This window comes from Anas platyrhynchos, chromosome 4 (assembly GCF_047663525.1).
Source record: "Anas platyrhynchos isolate ZD024472 breed Pekin duck chromosome 4, IASCAAS_PekinDuck_T2T, whole genome shotgun sequence".
Lineage (NCBI taxonomy): Eukaryota > Metazoa > Chordata > Aves > Anseriformes > Anatidae > Anas > Anas platyrhynchos.
The window spans coordinates 30,878,053-30,896,509 of NC_092590.1; the positions used below are offsets into that span (position 1 = coordinate 30,878,053).

The 18,457-nt window shown below is 41.6% G+C and overlaps 1 protein-coding gene across 1 annotated transcript in view; it reads right to left on the reverse strand.

Annotated features, from left to right (window-relative positions):
- CPE (carboxypeptidase E) overlaps positions 1-15,757 on the reverse strand; it is a 56,646-nt gene extending 40,889 nt beyond the window's left edge. Inside the window, exon 1 of the mRNA XM_027456456.3 lies at positions 15,409-15,757. Coding sequence (XP_027312257.1) covers positions 15,409-15,685 — 277 coding nt within the window. The 5' untranslated portion in view covers positions 15,686-15,757. The remainder of the gene's footprint in view (positions 1-15,408) is intronic.
- Positions 15,758-18,457: the final 2,700 nt, after the last annotated feature.

Here is an 18,457-nt window from a genome sequence, read left to right on the forward strand (position 1 = left end):
TAGAGAACTGCCACAAAGTTCAGAAAATCTTTTTCTGTAACATATGATAATGCTTGAAGCTTTGAAAGATTTGTCAAGATACACCAGAAAATCATCCGCAAAAAGACTTGTAGACTACTAGAAACATTTTTAGGCAACATGCACCAAGAATGCCAAACTTGCATTTTAAGCATACTTTCATGTTTCCAACTCTGATTAATAGTTGGAAAAATTTGCATGTATATTCATTTTTATTAAACCAAGCTATTCAAAAAAAGAATCTCTTTGAGGTGAAACCTGGCCACTGGGAAATTACACTCACTCACAACACAGTCTTGACCACACCAGGATATCAAATAAAAGACACAAGACTTGTTGACATTTCAAATTATTTAAAAAACAGACACACAAGTACACACACAAGGTCATCATTATTTTTATCTTTATAGTATTATTCTTCTTTTTCTAGAGCAAAATCCAAATGAATTTAAAAAAAAATCATTTTTTTAGGGATTTAATAATTAAAAGCAGCATTGGGAAGGGCTTGTTACTTTTTGCTGTTGTTTGTTTTGTTTTTTATTATTTCCCCAAGAGCTTTGTAAGAAAGGTTGCTTTCTGAGGGAGTCTGAACTTATAATTGCTTCTAGGGATAGCCAAGCAAACAGAAAAAAAAAAAAATCGATCAGAATATCAATTTTGCACACAGTGAAGGACACTGAAGTTTTGCTAATAAGATCAAGAAAGTCAGAACATCACTAATTAGCTACGTTACTGATAAAAACAAAAGAGCGTGGACTTCATATATTATACCTCTTGTTAAACCTTTAACTGTACCCAATTAACAGTATAAAATAGCTTGCAAACACTGGGTCAAGCATAATTGCCTGTTAAAAATTGCCTGTTAATTTGTATCTGCATATTTTGTATTAAAACAAATCCTTCCAGGGTCTGGGGTTCATTTGCTTATAGAAAAGAATTAGAAAAATCTCACAACTATTGACTGGTTCTTGCCCTGCCCACAATAACTCAGAAGTTTCCTTGGCACTGCACTGATGTGGCAACAGCCAGCAGCACTATTTCATGTCATCACTTCATGAAAAGGTAATTGCAGCTTGAATATGGAAAGCTGGGAAGTTTGTCAAGTACCTACTTTATAATGTGAAATTGTACCTAAGATAAGGACTAGTGTCATGTTTTTTTTGTTTTGTTGTTTGTTTTTTTTTGTGTGCATGTGTTTTTGTTTGTTTTTTATTTTACTTTCCCCTTTTGAGTATTCAAGGAGCTTTAAAGATCAGCTCACCAGCTACAGCACTCATCACATTGGTAAGCTTCTGCTACAGCTCCCAAGAAACATTTTCTACAGAGTCAACAGCTGAGAGATTTCATTTTTCCTTTCTACAAGAACCTTTTGGAAGATTTTTGATAGAAGATGTACAGATACATCTGAACATGCACAGCAATAACGCTTGATTTCAACCTGAGTTACTTCATGTTATTAATGATATCTGTTCATAATATCTGATGAAGACCCGTACAGCTAGACCTTTTGCCTCACTCCCCCGGTACTTATCAGCACAGATAGCATGTTAATCTCTGGATCCCTTGACGTCACTGCCAAAGCTTCAATGGACTTCACTGTGTGCAGAACTGAAATCCCCATAGATTTTCGTGCTGTTTAATTTTGACTGCTTTGCTGGAAGATACATTCATCATTGTAAAACAGTTAATGGGAAAGCTGGAAGAAATAACTCTTGACATGTATTTCTTGAAATGCACTTACTGCGCTTCTGAAAAACTGTTTCAAAAATTAAATATGTGCTACCCAGTTTGTCAAGTAAACACAAAGAGAATTTAATGCTGCATTAATTCTAATACTGCTGGGTTTGTTTTGTTTTGTTTTTGATAATAGAGACTAACACAAAGGCAACTAAAGGCAATGTAAGAGAATGATGACTGCAGTGAAATCATCCAACCCCTCCTCGAACACAAGCAGCAGGAGTTTGATCCATATTCCTGCTGAGTCTGACCATGAAATCTCAATAACCAAGTCAGCATTTTTCCATAAAAATATTAATTGTGAAATTAGCACGACATTTGGTTTGCTTCCACTCGTACAAATGAGGTGAGACCCCGCGCACTTACTGCCCCTTATACTGAGAGGCTCCTATCTGGGAATGACAGATCCCAGCTGATTACAGGCTGCAGCAATCTCCTGATCATCAGCTGAAACACTGATGTCATTACTTGTCTACCCCCCTTACGCATGTAAATGGGATTTCTACCTTTGTTGAAAGCTTTCAAAGGGACCTTTGATGACAGCTACAATAGATGTAGGAGGATCCTTGCCTGTGACTGCTCCCTGGCATTTTTAATGTACATTTCCTTCTACAGCTGCAGCTGCTTTCATTTTCCTCAGATTCTGCTGGAGATCCTCCCGCAGAAAGGGCGAGTCCTCCTCTAAACCACAATGTTAAAAACAGACTGCTTACTAACATGCCATTTTGTTGTTGTAAACTACAGCTTCCTTCGACACAGCACAATCTCAACACACCCTATAATGCAGCCACAGAGCTGGTGAAAACCAGAAGTCTAAAGAATCTGCAGCAAAAGCACATTTTATTCAGTCTTCTGTTTCCTCTGCTTTGTTTCATGCCACTGAATTTTGAGAGGTTGCTTTTGAAGGACAATTTCATTGATTTAAAAATAAAAATAAAATTAAAAAAAAAATTGAGAAGAAGAGGATGAAAAGAAAGAAAGAAGAAGAAACTAAGGAAAAAAAAATGTTGTAAATGAATCTTTGTATCAAAAAACTGTATGCCATTCACAGGTTTCCAAGATGCAATGAGTCTCAACTAGAACTGGGAGCTATAAAGTTTTCAGCCTACATTTTTTTAAACCAGCAATAAGGTAAGGTCTATATAACTCACTGTCCATGCAATTAATTTTAATAGAAATAGTCTGGGAAGTGCTCCCAGGTGACAGGCACCAGCAATAGGCAAATAGTAAGCTATTCATGTTGGGATGCTCACGTGTCCTTCTGCAAAGTACAGCTCTGTTTGTAATTCTGGTCATTAGAGAGGACACTAAAGAACACTTGAGTAGGACCTGCAACAGGACACTCCACCTCCTCTGGTTTCTCAAACTCTTGGGGTTTTTGGCTTAGATTATCCTAATCCTTCTTTCAGTTCCTGGGAAGCAGAAAGTGAGTAACAGACTGGATCATCAGTACCTCCAGCTTCTGTGATATTTGGACAACTCACAGACATGAAACACTGCTCCCGTGCCCCAGAGGGCGAACTGAGGTCCAGGCACCTTTCTCAAAGTCACAGAGGTTGTCAGGGGTGTAAATGGGCACTAAACCTTTGTCAAGTCTTAGACTAACACTTAAGCACTCCAAAGTAACCTTATATGCTGATTTCACTGGACTTACTGGAATAGCACTGGAATATTCTCCAAAGGTGCAGTTTCCCTAGGACAACGCATAGGAAGCATAAATCTAATAGCAACTCTGTTTACATTTAAAAAGAACATTGCTGGAGGCTTTGATCGATTCTTTGTACAGGAGACATTTCACCTTCTGATAATTCAGCAGCTTCTAAATACAGGTTTCTGAAATTGCCCCCATAATATGGAAAGCTTAATTAATAAGTAATCCACCAAATATAGAAAATATGTTGTTTAAATGGATCTATAGATCTATTACAAATGTATTGTGGTAAGAACTTGTCATTAGCCATTTCTGGCTGGTTATTTCAAAAATACATTTTCTTATCATTAGTTTTGAGGGCTATCAATAAAATAGATCATAAAACATATGAGAAATTCATCTACGTTGATCCCACCTCACGTTAATAGTCAATCTAAAGAATTGCATTGGCCACAACAGAGACCGAAAGCCTACTTGCAACTCTTGCAATTTCAGACAGCCCAAGTCATTGCACTTTGCAACTCAATATACTGTTAAGCAATGCAACCACTATTTTAGATCGTATTGTTTCTCAATTGTATCATCTTTCCTCACATTGAAATAATCTGTGAGTAGTTTAATCAATTGCAGTTGATTAGGCTACTTTAAGGGTTGTGGCAATGTAGCAGGAATGGAAATGGCATTCCATTCTCTGAAATGAATGGAATGGGGGGAATAAAGAAAAAAGAGTTCATTCCCAGAATATAAATATTAATATGTTAAACTTCAGTATCTGGAGAACTGAAACAAACCAAATACTGAGAAGGAATGATGTAGCACCTGGCCAAAATAGATGGCTTCAGAAATTAAGTTTTTAAGTACAAATGATTTTCAAGAAACTGTAACTTCTGATTCTAAAACTAGAAATTAGCAATGATGGCCATGCCTATATCGCTAATGCTACCCAGCAGAGCCCTCACATTGAGTGGTGTGGGTGCCTTATGCCCTCACTGATCAGGGGCCTTCCAGTCATCTCCACGGTTGGACAAAGCTATGTGGCCCCACCAGGAGTCTTTATGAAGCAATTATTTGTAAGTTTATTTAGTTTAAAGTGCCTGAAATCACATGAGGGCTGTGTCACAGACTCTCAGGCTCATTTTAATGTCACAACACTGAAAAAATGCATGGCATACCTTGTTTGTGCAGTGGATATACACAGATGGCACGTGAAGTTGTCAGCCGTGATGAGGTGGCACTGGAAGCCTTTGCAGGAATCAAAGCAACACACAGTCCTGTAGCTGTCCTGACCATGTCACAGCAAGATGGGTCTTGGGGTGAACAGCTCCCCAAAACTGCACCCAAGCTTTGGCTCAGACATAACTCAATGACTGACTTAGAAATAAAAAAAAAACAGGGATTGAACTGACTTACAAACAAGGAACTGGGGCTTGGGAGGTAAGTTACTTAGCATTTGTCATGTGCCCTATACTCTTTCTGACAGAGTGAAAATAGGACTAAGCTGTAAAAACATTAGGCATGAAATATAATAATTGAAAAGCTATTTAAAGGAGTTAGAACATCCACAGCTATGTGTTTCTTGGGTCTTGCATTTGAAGTGAACTCATCAGATAAATTTATGTTGGCATCAGAGCTCCAGAATAAAGCCTTAAAACCTAAGGGTTTATGAAATAGATCCCAAGTCTTTTGTTTTGTTTTTTTTTTTTGTTGTTGTTGTGCAACACAGTGTACCTACCACCATGATCCAATGGATATCACATCAATATCTGCGGACAGGTGTTACGTAGCTGTTAGCACCATTTTCATCAGTAACTACAGAATGTCAGTATTTGAGAATGTAAAAATGCTTCCAGTCGTACACTTTCAGAGCATTTATTAACAAGATTTAACTTTGATTTCAACTTAGTTTTAAGTCTGTACAGGAGAACAAAGTCCCTGGCTAATTTTCCCTCCATTTTTACACATTTAAGCATTGCTATGATGCTTAGCACAGACATGGACCTCCACGCTGGAACTCGGAAGCTCAGACAGGAACACTTTCTAGTTAGTATTTGGTCACTCTTTAACCATCCATCTCTGTCTGGGGAAAACTCTTGGGAATAAATAAGCATCATGATAACAAGAAGGAAAAGGAAAAGGAAAAGGAAAAGGAAAAGGAAAAGGAAAAGGAAAAGGAAAAGGAAAAGGAAAAGGAAAAGGAAAAGGAAAAGGAAAAGGAAAAGGAAAAGGAAAAGGAAAAGGAAAAGGAAAAGGAAAAGAAGGAAGGAAAGAAGTGAAATTCACAAGCATCTGTGCAATGCCTGCACTGTGGCATAAGCTCCTTTTGAAGATAACACCCACTCTACAGTCGCATTAAGGAAAGGAGATGAAGACTCACAGCTATAAATAGATCAAAGATAAGGTTTATCTTATCTTAGTCTCTACAAAATTCCTTTTCTTATCAAATACTTTGCTCAGAAATATGTTTTCAATAGTATGTAGCAAAACTGAAAGAAAATTGAAATAGACCATTTCTTGAAAGCACAGACTCCAAAGGAGCTTAGAGGGGATCTGTTTGGTCAGCTTTATTTTGTTCCTTTATGACATATTTTTCCTTAATACACAGCATGATGAGCAATACGATCCCATGCTTGTTCAAGGTATTGGAGCTGTGGCTCCCAAGCAGCTCCACACTGTATAGGCTTCATTTTGCAAAGCAAATGGTGGCTGCCCACACATACACACCTGAAGAAACATGCAAAAGTGCATGTTTGTGCAGGACATACTTTAAATTTGTGTTGACTGAAGATAAAACAAACTTCAGGAATTCCCTGCGTGGCTTCCCAAAGCCTCACTTCATTTCTGTGCGCTATGACTTTCTAGAATATTTTTAGGGCATAAGGCTGTTTTTGAAAGACCTCTTAACTCTCGTAATTTGTCTTACAAGCATAAATCAAACCATGTTGGCCAACTCCTTCCATAACACGACTGCACCTTTAAATACCACTAATGCCAGATGGTCTCAGCATATAAAGCAGCATGAGACAACATATTAATGCTGCTCAAACAAGCGACTTGTGCTAGCAGCAGACCAATGAAATCAGTCTCAGGCTGTTAATCCTCTCTGTCACCATGGCTACATCTATTTCAGACAATTCTTCAATTTTCAAGTCAGATGAGCTTGTTGGCTCTTAAACTTCTCTGTTCTGGGGTTATGTTGTCAAAGACTTTTCTTTCTGCATTGACTGCTCTTAGCAGGACCCTATTTCTGTTTATTTATAGGTTTCTCCACTAGAAATTTGTACTATTTGATTTACACTAAAGATTCATACTATTACCACTACAGGTTTGCCCCCCTAACTGTAACACACAGAAACTGCAAATATAGGCGTCTCTATTGCGACTCTCCCTGCCAGCCCTGGAAGAAAAGGGAGAATTGGTACCTCCCTATCAGGGCAGCTCACAAACAATAACAAAAATGTACATCCACAGCAGGTAAACGGGAAGAAGGTTTCAACTCCTCCTCATTGTATGCCTGTTAGCATAGCTGAGCCAGCACTAATACTGGGGCTGCTTGCTACTGGGAAAAGGAGAGAGGAAGCAGGTAGGAACTGCGTCTTGGAAGTAGATCAAACACTGAGCCACACACCATCTATCAGGTACGTGTACTGGGCACGTGGCATCGGCACATGCTAACTAAAGCAAGGGAGTATGATGTTCCCTGTCACGTAGGTGAGAAGCTGAGGCACAAGGAGAGGATGTTCTTATCCAAAAACACAAGAGAAATGTGGTAAAGCCGGAAAAGAAGTCAGGCACCCTTTATCACAAGACCACTTCTTCTCTGCAAAGCAACTTCCTTCAATGTCAGTGTGAAAAGATTATACACAGGGTAGCTCAGCTCCCATTTCCACAGCTTCCCTTTTCTCTCCACTCTGCTACATACTGACATCACAAAAAAGAAAAGAAATTTTATTCTGAAAAGCATAAATTTGGACTGCTCATTGCTTAACTGCAGGCTATTTCGGAATGGCAGCCGCAATTAGTTTTCTTTTTTAAGGGTACGCACACAAGCAGGCTTGAGCTTTAGGATTTACAAGCCTCCTGCTTATCATGAAGATTCAGAGATACAACTCCCACTGACTTCAGTTTGACTTATAGATGCTCATCAGCTGGGTGAGAGGAGAAATTAAAGCACCATCCAGCTCGTATCAGATGAAGATCTGACACAGTAAGCTTACCAAACAGCTCCCTTTGAAGTAACATTTTTACATGTGTAAGAATTATATAGTTAGGTCTTGGACTCATCCCATCCCAATTTTTGCAAAAAATTAAGCAAAACCTATTCCTTTGTGCAAAATGCAGAACTAGCCAAAATCCCAAAACCTTCATTTACCACAAGAAAATAAGTTAATTTGGAATGATAGATGTGCAAGGAATATACAGCTCATAATGCTGAAGGACAGCAGTGTGCTAATGAAGGGCAATGACAAAGCTCCCTTTTGCTGTCTTTTGGGATGCAAAAGTGGGAGGACATTCAAATGATATGTCTTGCTGCTAGAAATCTCAGGGGGAAAATATGCAGTAACAAAACATATTTATCTAGTAGCGTGACGACAACTATGCAAAAAGTTATCTTTGACATACTTCGCCTTTTTTGCTTTCTCTGTTTCTAAGCAGATTTTCTGATAGCAAAGCACTGCATGATTTCTCTTTTGTTTGGAGAGCCAATATGGCAAAGGTCAGGGTCACGCTTTCCAGATGCCATAAAAACCTCCTGGATCATTAAATTGGCATGTCAGCATGGATGACTTTGCCAAGAAAACAGTTTGTTAAATCTTGGCCACACAAGGAAGATTCACATGGAAGTGTAAGCATTTAAAATGGCACACGATGGCTATTCTCGCTGCAAGCAGGCTGCAGCCAGGGCAGCGCCTTTCTTTGGTTGTACATCGGGCAGCTCACGTTCACAGCACAGAATGGCTCCACATAAGGAACAGCTATCCCTGCTACCATTACCCTGGTAAGATTTTTTTTCAGCCTTTTAACTGAAAAGGCCTTTGGTGTCTTCATTTAGCCTCAGCATACCAGAAAGCAAGCTGCCAACCACCCTCATCCCACTGAATTCAGTGAATCCCATCTTTTGATTTGCAACTTACCTCAAAACAAATGCAACTCCCCTGCTCAAAACTCTACCCATCATTTTAATTACCTACCCAGGAGTCTTGAAGTACACATGCCAATTTTCACTTTTCCTTGATTCCACTAAATTTTAGGAGTACTCAGCTACAAGACTTTCCAATTTACCTCCCAACTGAACAGAAAAAATAACCACAAGTCTGTGGTAATACACATACGAGACTTTTTTTAAAATATATATATATAAACGTGATATGAGACATGGAGGAATATAAATGAAATAGCTATGGAGACTTAACAATATGAATTGAAAATGCTGAGAAAAGGTCAGGTAGGGTTCATAAACAGCATTTTTTTCAAAGCAAGCATATACAGTAAAACAGGAATTTTTAGATGATGAAATGTGGAGGCTGGTATTCATCAGGTCTTTCCAACAAGCTCTTGCACACATTGCTGAATGAAAAGCCTGCCCAATGTCAGCAACTCTCACAGTCACTGGAGAAGAGAGATGTTCAGGGCATGTCAGTTTGGGCATTGCAGCTCAACTAACAGTCTACCTACTAACCAGCAAAAAAATAATATATTATGAATATGAATGTCCAGCATGTAGGCTTGTACCCCCTTTGAAAGACAAAACTTAGGTAAAATGAACATAGAACTAGCTCTAAATTAGATTTAATACTAACCTGTTGCATGAACCTAGTGGCAGATTCTCTGTTACAGAAAAAAAAAATGTGCTTTTATGAAATAGGAAGACCTGTTTTGCACCTTTTGCCCTAAGTGTAATATAAAGGTTTGAGATATTGATCTCTAAATTACAGAAAAATTTATAGTTTACCCTGAATAGAGTAAATTAAGAATCAATATAATAGCAAAGTCCCTTTTTGAAACATCCCATGATTACAACTTACGTATTTAACAAAACATCTCACAAAATCTTTGGAAATCACTGTGCTGTATATACTCCTCACTAGTTCTCTGGAGTTCACATTAATTGCACCAGAATAAAACATCCATTTAACGCAAGTAACAGGAGAACAGGCTCACCTCCTGTTTTCACTGGGAACTGCTATGGCATTCTGCAGGTGTGGGTGGGGAGGATAACTGTTCTCTCTAGAAGAAATTGAGTCAAAATAATCAGCACTTTCAAAAGGAGTAGGATGGTCAAAACCAGTCTGAGTCAGACCAACCAACTCAGAATGCTTCTGCACTCCCAGACTAATTTTAAACCTGAAAAATAAAATAGCTGCCTTCTGTGGAGTCATGCTATGCTCCTTGTGATTATAGCCTTTTTCACTACAGATCATTTCACTTTTTTGTTATTCCAGAAAATAAAAAGGAAACTTTTTAGATGCAGTAGCTGGGATCTACAGTGCATCTGCAGGTAACACACAGCCTTCTCTTCACCCTTTTTAAACAATCTGACAAAAATTGGAAGACATGAAATACCTCAGCCAGTGAAGCAATTTGGAGAAAGGGTATTAAATCTCTAGGAAACACTGCAGAGACTGTCTAGCACAGCTGCCTTACCACACTTACTGTAAATTTCCATCCACTTCAATAGCAACGTGAATGGCATTACCAATTAACTGCAAATGTGATCTATAAATGTAGCTACCTCTCCTTTATTTGCACCAGTTTTGTGAGCAACAATATTTTTCTCCAGGTATTCTGTACCTCTCTATATTTAAATGAGCATTAAAGTCAAGATAGGAAGACGTGATGAATCTAGAAATAACAAGAACACATTATTTAAGGAAGAAAATATTTTTATTTTTGAAAAAATGTGTGCTGACAAGTAGGTTTAAAATTCTCTGTAATTTCATGGGAAAGTTAATTCCAGCCTCTCAGCCTCCCGCAGCCTGACCAAGGTGCAGCCAGCCTCCACTTTGCCCTCGACCACCAGCACTCCCAGAAGGTGAGTCAGTAGCATATCCCCTGTGACAGAAAGAAACTGTTTCCTGATGCACAAAAGAAAAAATCCAAAATGCCGAAGGCCACCTACGCAATAGGTAGACTTTGCGTGGGACGCAACCCCATTAGTGCGAGCTATCAAATAACTCACAAGATTTTTATGTGCAAATTCCAAGAGTAAGGAAAAGAAGCTTTACAAAGCCAAGTGCAATTAACTTTTTTAAACAATTTTAACAATTAAATTGTAAGTGACAAAATTAGAGCAGCATCACCTGACATCACTGTAACCCAGAGACGAGCAGCATGCTTCCTAACATCACCACCGCGACCACATCTCGCTGCCCACCCCAGCACAGCATGCACCCAGCTGAAGGGAAGCAGCCCGTCAGGTCCCAAGGTGACACTGAGTGGTGTCCCCACAGTGCTCCAGGAGCACAGCAGGATCCTGTCCACGCTGTGCTGAAACCATGGCAGCCTCCTGCACAGCTGTTCCTCTTTGCTGCTGCTGGTTTTGTATTTTTTGTTTTTCAAAAAAGAGCAACACTTTGCTTGCAGCAATCTTAAACTGCCAAAATCATTTTAAAAAATTAAAAAATTATATGGGCTTCTGTTCAACACTGAAATACAAACATTGTGAACAACACTGCCTGTCCCATGTATTTGTCAGGTTTACTTACCACAACTTCTTGTCCCAGCAAGTGTTACCCCAGATGGCTGATGCCACAGCTGAGTGCAGGAGTGCTTCGATAACAGAAATAAGACCTAGGTACGTTTTTTGTATTATCAGACAAATCTTGGATTTCCCCACTCATTTATACACAGCAGAGGCATGGTTTTCACTTCTCTTTCAGGCAGACTTGAATTACATTTTTTCAGGAGGAAGTGGCTCCAGTGCTTGCTGACCTTGCAGGGCAAGGCTGGGGCAGAGGCATGTAAGAGCCCAACATTGGACTCCTCTGCGGGGCCAGCACAGGAGCAGGGGAGCACCAAGCCATTTTGAAAGCCAAGAAGCTTATTTTGGCTCTGTGCCACCAGTGACCCACCCAGCCCACCTCCCCGCTGTGCCAAGAGGGGTCTTGCACAGACTGGTGGTGGCAGAGGTTGAGGAGGTCAAGGCGGCCGTACTAGGCCCAGCGAGGCTGCTCACAGCCTGCTGCCATCACACCCACAGGCTCCTGCAGCCAGGCAAAGGTATCCTTCACCCGCCTCACACACAGTGTGTTCGCACCTCATCCCACTTTCACAGACACTTGTGAGGTGAAGGATGAACAGCAGAATTATTAAACTGAAAAATTACTCTGAACTACAGGCTGGTTTGAGAACTACGAAACACTGCGTTTGAAGTGCCAACATTCTCAGGATTCCTTGTGTGCTCTTCTCCAGCATGAGTAATTTGATGAAGATGCCACAAACTTGCAGATCGTTTTGTTGTCACAAAGCCTGTATTTTCGTCCATCCTCTCTTCTCTCCACTTGGTGCAAAAGAAATTTTTGGGGCATGCATCTATACCACACACAACCAGTCACTTAATAACCTTTACTTGCAGAATTTCATAAAACTACAACACTGAAAATATATATATATAAATGTTTTCTTGATTTTTAAACGAAGTAGAATTTGAGATAATTTTTTAGTTGCAACTTTTTCAGGTAAAGAACAAAAAATTAAGAATCTCAGATGTCTCATTTTCAGCAGGTAGAAGGGAAGCGGTAATGGAGAGGACTGATCCTGTGCCACCAAAATCAATGGTACAAATGAGTCAGAAGTGGCAGCACGCCTAAACAAGTGGCTGAACATTAATGGTGGAGGAACTGCTTTCAGCATTAATCGATTCTAAATATATTTCACTGCTATTAAAGAATACAAACTTACGACTATAAATAAGCTCATTTTGGGCATAAAAAGGCCTTGAGAGATCAGCATCTACTTGGTGTTTTTTCAACAGAACATCAGATATCTGAAGCAAGAGTCTATTTGCTATATTTGCAAGTAGTCGCACCTGCACAGCAATTAAGGCAAAACATTATTTACTTTGTCCCAGAAATAACCTGTGCTTTACTGTCAACTGTTCTCTGTTTTCCTTTGGTGCATCATCAGTTTCCCATCATCTCTTTCTCCTCACTTCATCTCGCCTTGCCCTCTGCTGTCTTCTGTCAACTTTGCCAATTTTTAGCAAGCACGGGGACCAAATTGTATTTTCTCACTTAATCAAAACCACTCTAAAATGTTTTGATCACTTTGAGTCTCAGGTCATACAACACCTTTTACACCTAACCACTGATACGGGCTCATTCACATCTTGCTTTGCTTTAACTTTCTGTTAAGGCACAGCTTCCTCAGTGTAGAACTGTTTGGTAAAGTTCAGACATCTTCATTTCCAGGTTTTACTTCTCCTTATTCAATACTTTCTTTTCCATTAGCCTAAAGAAACTACTGCCAAAAAAAAAAAAATCACAAAATACTAGAACAAACTGTGGCATGAACCAAAACGGAAACGTGAATAGTGAAATACCCACATCTGCAGAGAAGGTGACACATTTTCCTAGCATTTAATGTAGGGATCAGAAACTTTCAGCACTCTCATGCTTTTGACATTTAGCATGTCAAAAAATGGGAATAGTTCAGCAACTCTTACCCTCCAAGTAACTGATCTGTATTTCAAAGATTTGCCAAGATACTTGTAAATACTTATGGAAGAAATCAGACTTGCTCATATGGAGTTGCTCCAGTTTCTAATGTAGTATCAGGGCTTCAGAAATAAATAATAAAAAATCCTCACAGTGTATATTTATTCCACCAAAAGATGAGGCCTTAATGATTCAGTCTGATTGCTTATTAAAGATTTCTTCCAGTTGCTCTGGAAATCTAAAGTATGTTTCTAAGTTTTTTCTTTCAGTTTCTTTCCTGAATTTGTTTTTAATATTGCACAAGTATTACTAATTTATTTTGAAAAATAGCTGATATTCTAAAACAGAAGTTGACTCTTATGTCCACGAGTGACCGAATGAACTCACACAATGCTGTACGGGCATAACATACATGTGCTTATGTAATGCATGCGTGTATATGCCAGATTTGATTTATTCAGTGCAAAGCCTCTTTACTCAGTATAAAGCATCTTTACGGATGCTCTGCTGACACTTTGCGGATTTATTTTGTCATCAACTTGCTCACTAAGTGAGCAGAAACATTTTTTTGTGTGTTTTCATGGTGGCTCACTGGATAGTTCTGGTATCATCTCTGCATACTCACCAGGCTTCCAGATGCACGAGCTCTCTACAGATCATAAACCAGTAAGTAAATCATATCCCACTTAGATATATATTTAAAAATAAACCCTGTGACACATATCCTATCTTGTAAGAACACGTTATGCTCAGGAATAACAAATCCTTGACCTGTCATGAAAAAAAAAAAAAATCTATACTTATGTCTGTGTCTATGAATCTGCTGATTATTTTTTAATAATAGATGATAATAAATTAGATGGGTCCTGATCCTGGAAGCTTTAATCACCCAAAATATTCCTATTCTGCCCTGGGAATCCAGCATGGCTCCTCACAGTGAGCAAGGATCCCCCCCGCTCAGGTAAGCGCTGCAAAATCAGCCTCACAGCTCCTGCCAAGGCTGGTACAAGGCTCCACTTCTTTTAATGCACAGCTTAAAAAAAGCGCACACAGGAAAACAAACAGTGCTACCTTTCACTGCACAGCAGAAGAAAGGGCACGTTATTAAGAAGAAAGCCCCTCTAATACAAACAACCATGAGCATCATGGTGAGGTGCTTGGGCTCTGGAACAGAGCAGCACAGATGCTTCAATGCCTTTACGATTAATTCAAAGGAGCACAGCCCTAGGTAAGCACGAGTCTGTCCTTCCTGAAGGGATCCCGAGTCTCTCATGTGCCACTGCAGATAACGGAGGCTGCAGCAGCTCTCTGCTTTTCTGAGCAATGCCCCGTACCTCGCAGAAGGATGCAGAGGGTTTAAATAAAACAACGAGCATGCTCTGGTTCAAATCCCAGCTAATCCTCTGGGGAGGGGAAAAAAAAAAATCACACACACACAGTATCTTCAGCATCTACCACTACAGATCGTCAGTGCTCATCACATTCCCCAACATGTGATTTGGGCATTAAAACATGTGGCTTTTTCATCCACGGGCCTCCTTTTGTGAAGGACCCAGCACAGTATAGGAAGCACGGAACACCCTTCATGCTCCCCGCAGCTTGTGTGTGGATGCAGTCTGGAGGAAATGTTTGTTTCTGCAGTTTGATATCGCTCAGTGACATAAAGCCAGATTCTCTTCTCCCTGGGCCCAGCGACAAGCCCTTCCCCACATCCCCGACAGCAGCAGCAGCAGGAGGAGAAGCAGCCTCCATCTCTGACCACACACAGGGCTCTTTTTCTCCCCATTTCAGCTGGCTTGACGGAAGCGGCAGATAAAAAAAAAAGAGCTGCAGCGGACCGTCCCTTCCCAGTAACTCGGTTACAACAGGAGCCATGCATCATTTTAACATGCAGATTACATAGTGGTGACAGGTTAAGCCTTAGCTTCGGGATCGCCCTTTGCATTGAGATGGCATCATACCACGGCGAAATTGTTCGGCTTCCACTGCAATTCCTACACGTTTTTATTGCAAGATGATGCTTGGTACCCTGCCTCCCTCCTCTGTCTTGCAATAAACGACCTCGAAGTGCCAGCAGCAGCCCTAAGCAGTCAGTCAAAACGTGAGCCCCCTAAGGATGCAGAAAGTTGGGTCCAGCTCAGAGGGCTGCAGGGACCCGCTCCGGGGACAGCCCGTCTCCAGCTACAAACCCGGCACTCGGGGCCTGCTCCGAAACCCCCAGAAGGGCGAGGGGACAACCGCAGGTGCCCCACTCAGGGTCCCGGCTCTGCCCCCCGGAGGTGGCAGCGCCCGAGGTCCGCGCCCCCCCCGGCACAAAATGTCCCCGTGCCCCCCCCGCCGCCGCCTCACCGGGCTCATGCTCGCCGGGCCGGTCGGACAGCTCGATGACCAGCAGCTCCCGGCCCTCGGCGCTGCGCCCCACCGTGTAGATCCTGCTGACGGCCGGGCACTGCAGCCACACGGCCACCAGCGCCTCCCGCAGCTCGGCGTAGCGGTGGTACTCGAAGGAGATGCCCTCCTCGGAGCTCAGCCGCCGCCGCCGGCTGGCGCCGCCCGCCCCCGCCGGCTCGGCCGCCCGGCAGGCAACGAGCAGCCCGCACAGAGCCAGCAGCAGCCGAGCCGCCATCCCCACACACGCGTTCAGGCTCCCGCCGCCCCGGCAGGGAGGGAAGGACGGACGGACGGGCGGACAGACGGAGGGAGGGGCGGCGGGAGGAGCCGCGGCAGCCGCAGGAGGGGGCGGGCCGCCCAGCCCAGCCCCGCCGGCACCTGCTGCTGATGCCCCGGGGGCGAAGGGGGGGTGTTTCTGCACCACGGGGCATGTCTGGGGGCAGTGAAGGCTCAGGGGGGTTACTGAGGTCATGGAGGTGACTCTGGTGCACCGCAGAAAGCCACGGGTAAGGCACGAGCTGGTGCTGGAGGCTGCTCACACGGAGAAGACATCCCGGATTGCTCCTTGGGGCTCTGGGGGAGCCGCTCGCAATAGACAGGACCACAGAACCATTAAGGTTGGAAAAGACCTCAAGGATCATCTGGTCCAACCTTCCCCCTACCATGTCACCCACTAAACCATGTCCCTAAGCACCACATCCCACTTTTCCTTGAATACCCCCAGGGACGGTGACTCCACCACCTCCCTGGGCAACCCGTCCCAGTGCCTGACTGCTCTTTCTGAGAAGAAATATCTCCTCATTTCCAACCCGAACTTCTCCTGGTGCAACTTGAGGCCATTCCCTCTGGTCCTATCACTAGTTATCTGTGAGAACAGGCCGACCCCCAGTTCCCCGCACTTTCCTTTCAGGTACTTACAAAGAGCCACCACCACCACATGCCACAGAGCTCCGATGCTGCAGGACAGCGGAAACCATCCATTTTTTCAACCTGCTTATACAAGTGTAGGTGTTTAGACTACATCAAAACTTCCCCCAACAGCAACCCATAAAAGAAAAATGCTAAAGAGCAATTTCCATAGCAGATTTGTTTTTAAAGGACACAAAGCCTCACTTGAAAATTTTCAGAGGTTCAAAATACCGAAGAGTTTGAAAATCACACATCCAGCCCGTCTCTAAAAAGAGAACCTCGTCCCCAGTTTGACACCTCTTTTACCCCCCCACCTTCTAACTTAAAAGGGTGAGCCCGTGTAACATCCTTTTCCACTGAATCCATTCTCAGGCAGTTTTGGTAATAATCCTTTTTGACTCTGTGGATATTTTCCTGAATTACGGGTTGCCTAGTTCGAACCAAGATGATAATGGAAATAATATTTCTAGGAGAACATCTGCGTGGCCACTTGGTGATACCAGCTTGGAAACTCATCCTGCATCTGAAACTCACACCTGAAAATGCAATTACAATATATAAATACTTGTATATCTAAATGCGTATATTCATATGCACTCAGTATGTTTCATTGCCCTGACTGTCAGCCCTGGGTTTTTCGATGCGTATCTTCCTAGCGAGAACCAAAAATCACCTCACCCAGTCCTTACCATCTTTCAAAGCCACCATGTTCAAGTTCCCTGCCCTGTTTAATTCCAGGAGCACAACTGTGCACAAAAACACCTTCTGAGCAGTCCTTGGAGCCTTCAGCTCTCCTTTCTTACTGCTTGAAAACTGCGCGAGATGCCCATCATACCATATCGTGTTAGAGTTGGGTTTACGACAACACAAATTCAAGCTCGCTTTAAGCGTTTTGCAGGATTTGGATGTAGAGACAACCCAGTATGTTGTTTCCTCACTCCACAATCTCTGTCTAGATCTAGAATCACTGAAAGCCATCCCTCTGACTTTCTCCTCCCAAGCAGCACGAATTGCCTTACAAATTTGTTTATGACTTCAGGCCACTTTAAAATTACATGCAAATGTGCAACACCCTCAGAGCTTCAAGATGAATTGCAAATACAGGTAGCTGACAGAGCCTTCAAAAGATTTATATTCTTTATCTGTTTTGTGGGCTATGTACACTGCAGGCTAAATATTCTTTTCTCTGCCACTTTCCTTTATGCCTTATACATAAACAAATCTGCTGATGCTGTGATTTTAGACTTACAGTGTCATTTCCTGGAGAACTTTCTGATCAGTCAAACAGAACTTAGTGCAGCATAGCAACTCTCACTGGCTTCCCTTTGGATTTGTTCCCCCAAAATGTAATGTCAGTAAAAGGAGTGGGCTCAGAAATCAGCTTTTTCTTCTAATCTATTCAAGCAGTGAATTCTACTACATCAAATTAGTATCATGACTAGACCTGAACGGGTTTACATTAATTTCCACGTTTAGTAACATTTCCCCTTCAAAAAACAAACAAACAAATCAGAGAATGAGTACTTATAAAAACACATGCACATATACTTCTTTTGTAGAACAGGGCATCATATTTTATGAAATGTCATTTTGAGTTCACATGCAGAATTGAGTAGGAGGAATAAATTGATGTCTTCCACTCTATCCAATGTGTCCCCCCACACACACACATATTTTCCAGTTCAGAGACAATAAGCATCTTCACAGCCAATAGCCAAATTTATTTGTAGTGTGGAAAAAGGTTTTGCACTTGCTTTAGTCTTAGAGGAATACTCTAACCACAAAGGCATTCCCAGGCTGTACTCATAACCAGGCTCTTGGGGCTGGCCTTGGTAAGTTACTAATACTCATTAGAGCAGGGAACAGATCTCAAGGGCTCCCTGTCCAGAAAATCAGCAGATTTCAAATCAGTTTTACTTCTCCTTTATGTCTGTATAGAAGATTATATTTCATTAACAGATGCAGCTAAAATAATTTGGTAATGGTGAAAAAACTTCATTGCCATATATACATATATCTGTATATAGACATATCCATCCTTTCTTTTGGCTAAAACAAATTGGTGAATGTGATTCAGATTTTCAGATATTTTTGACTT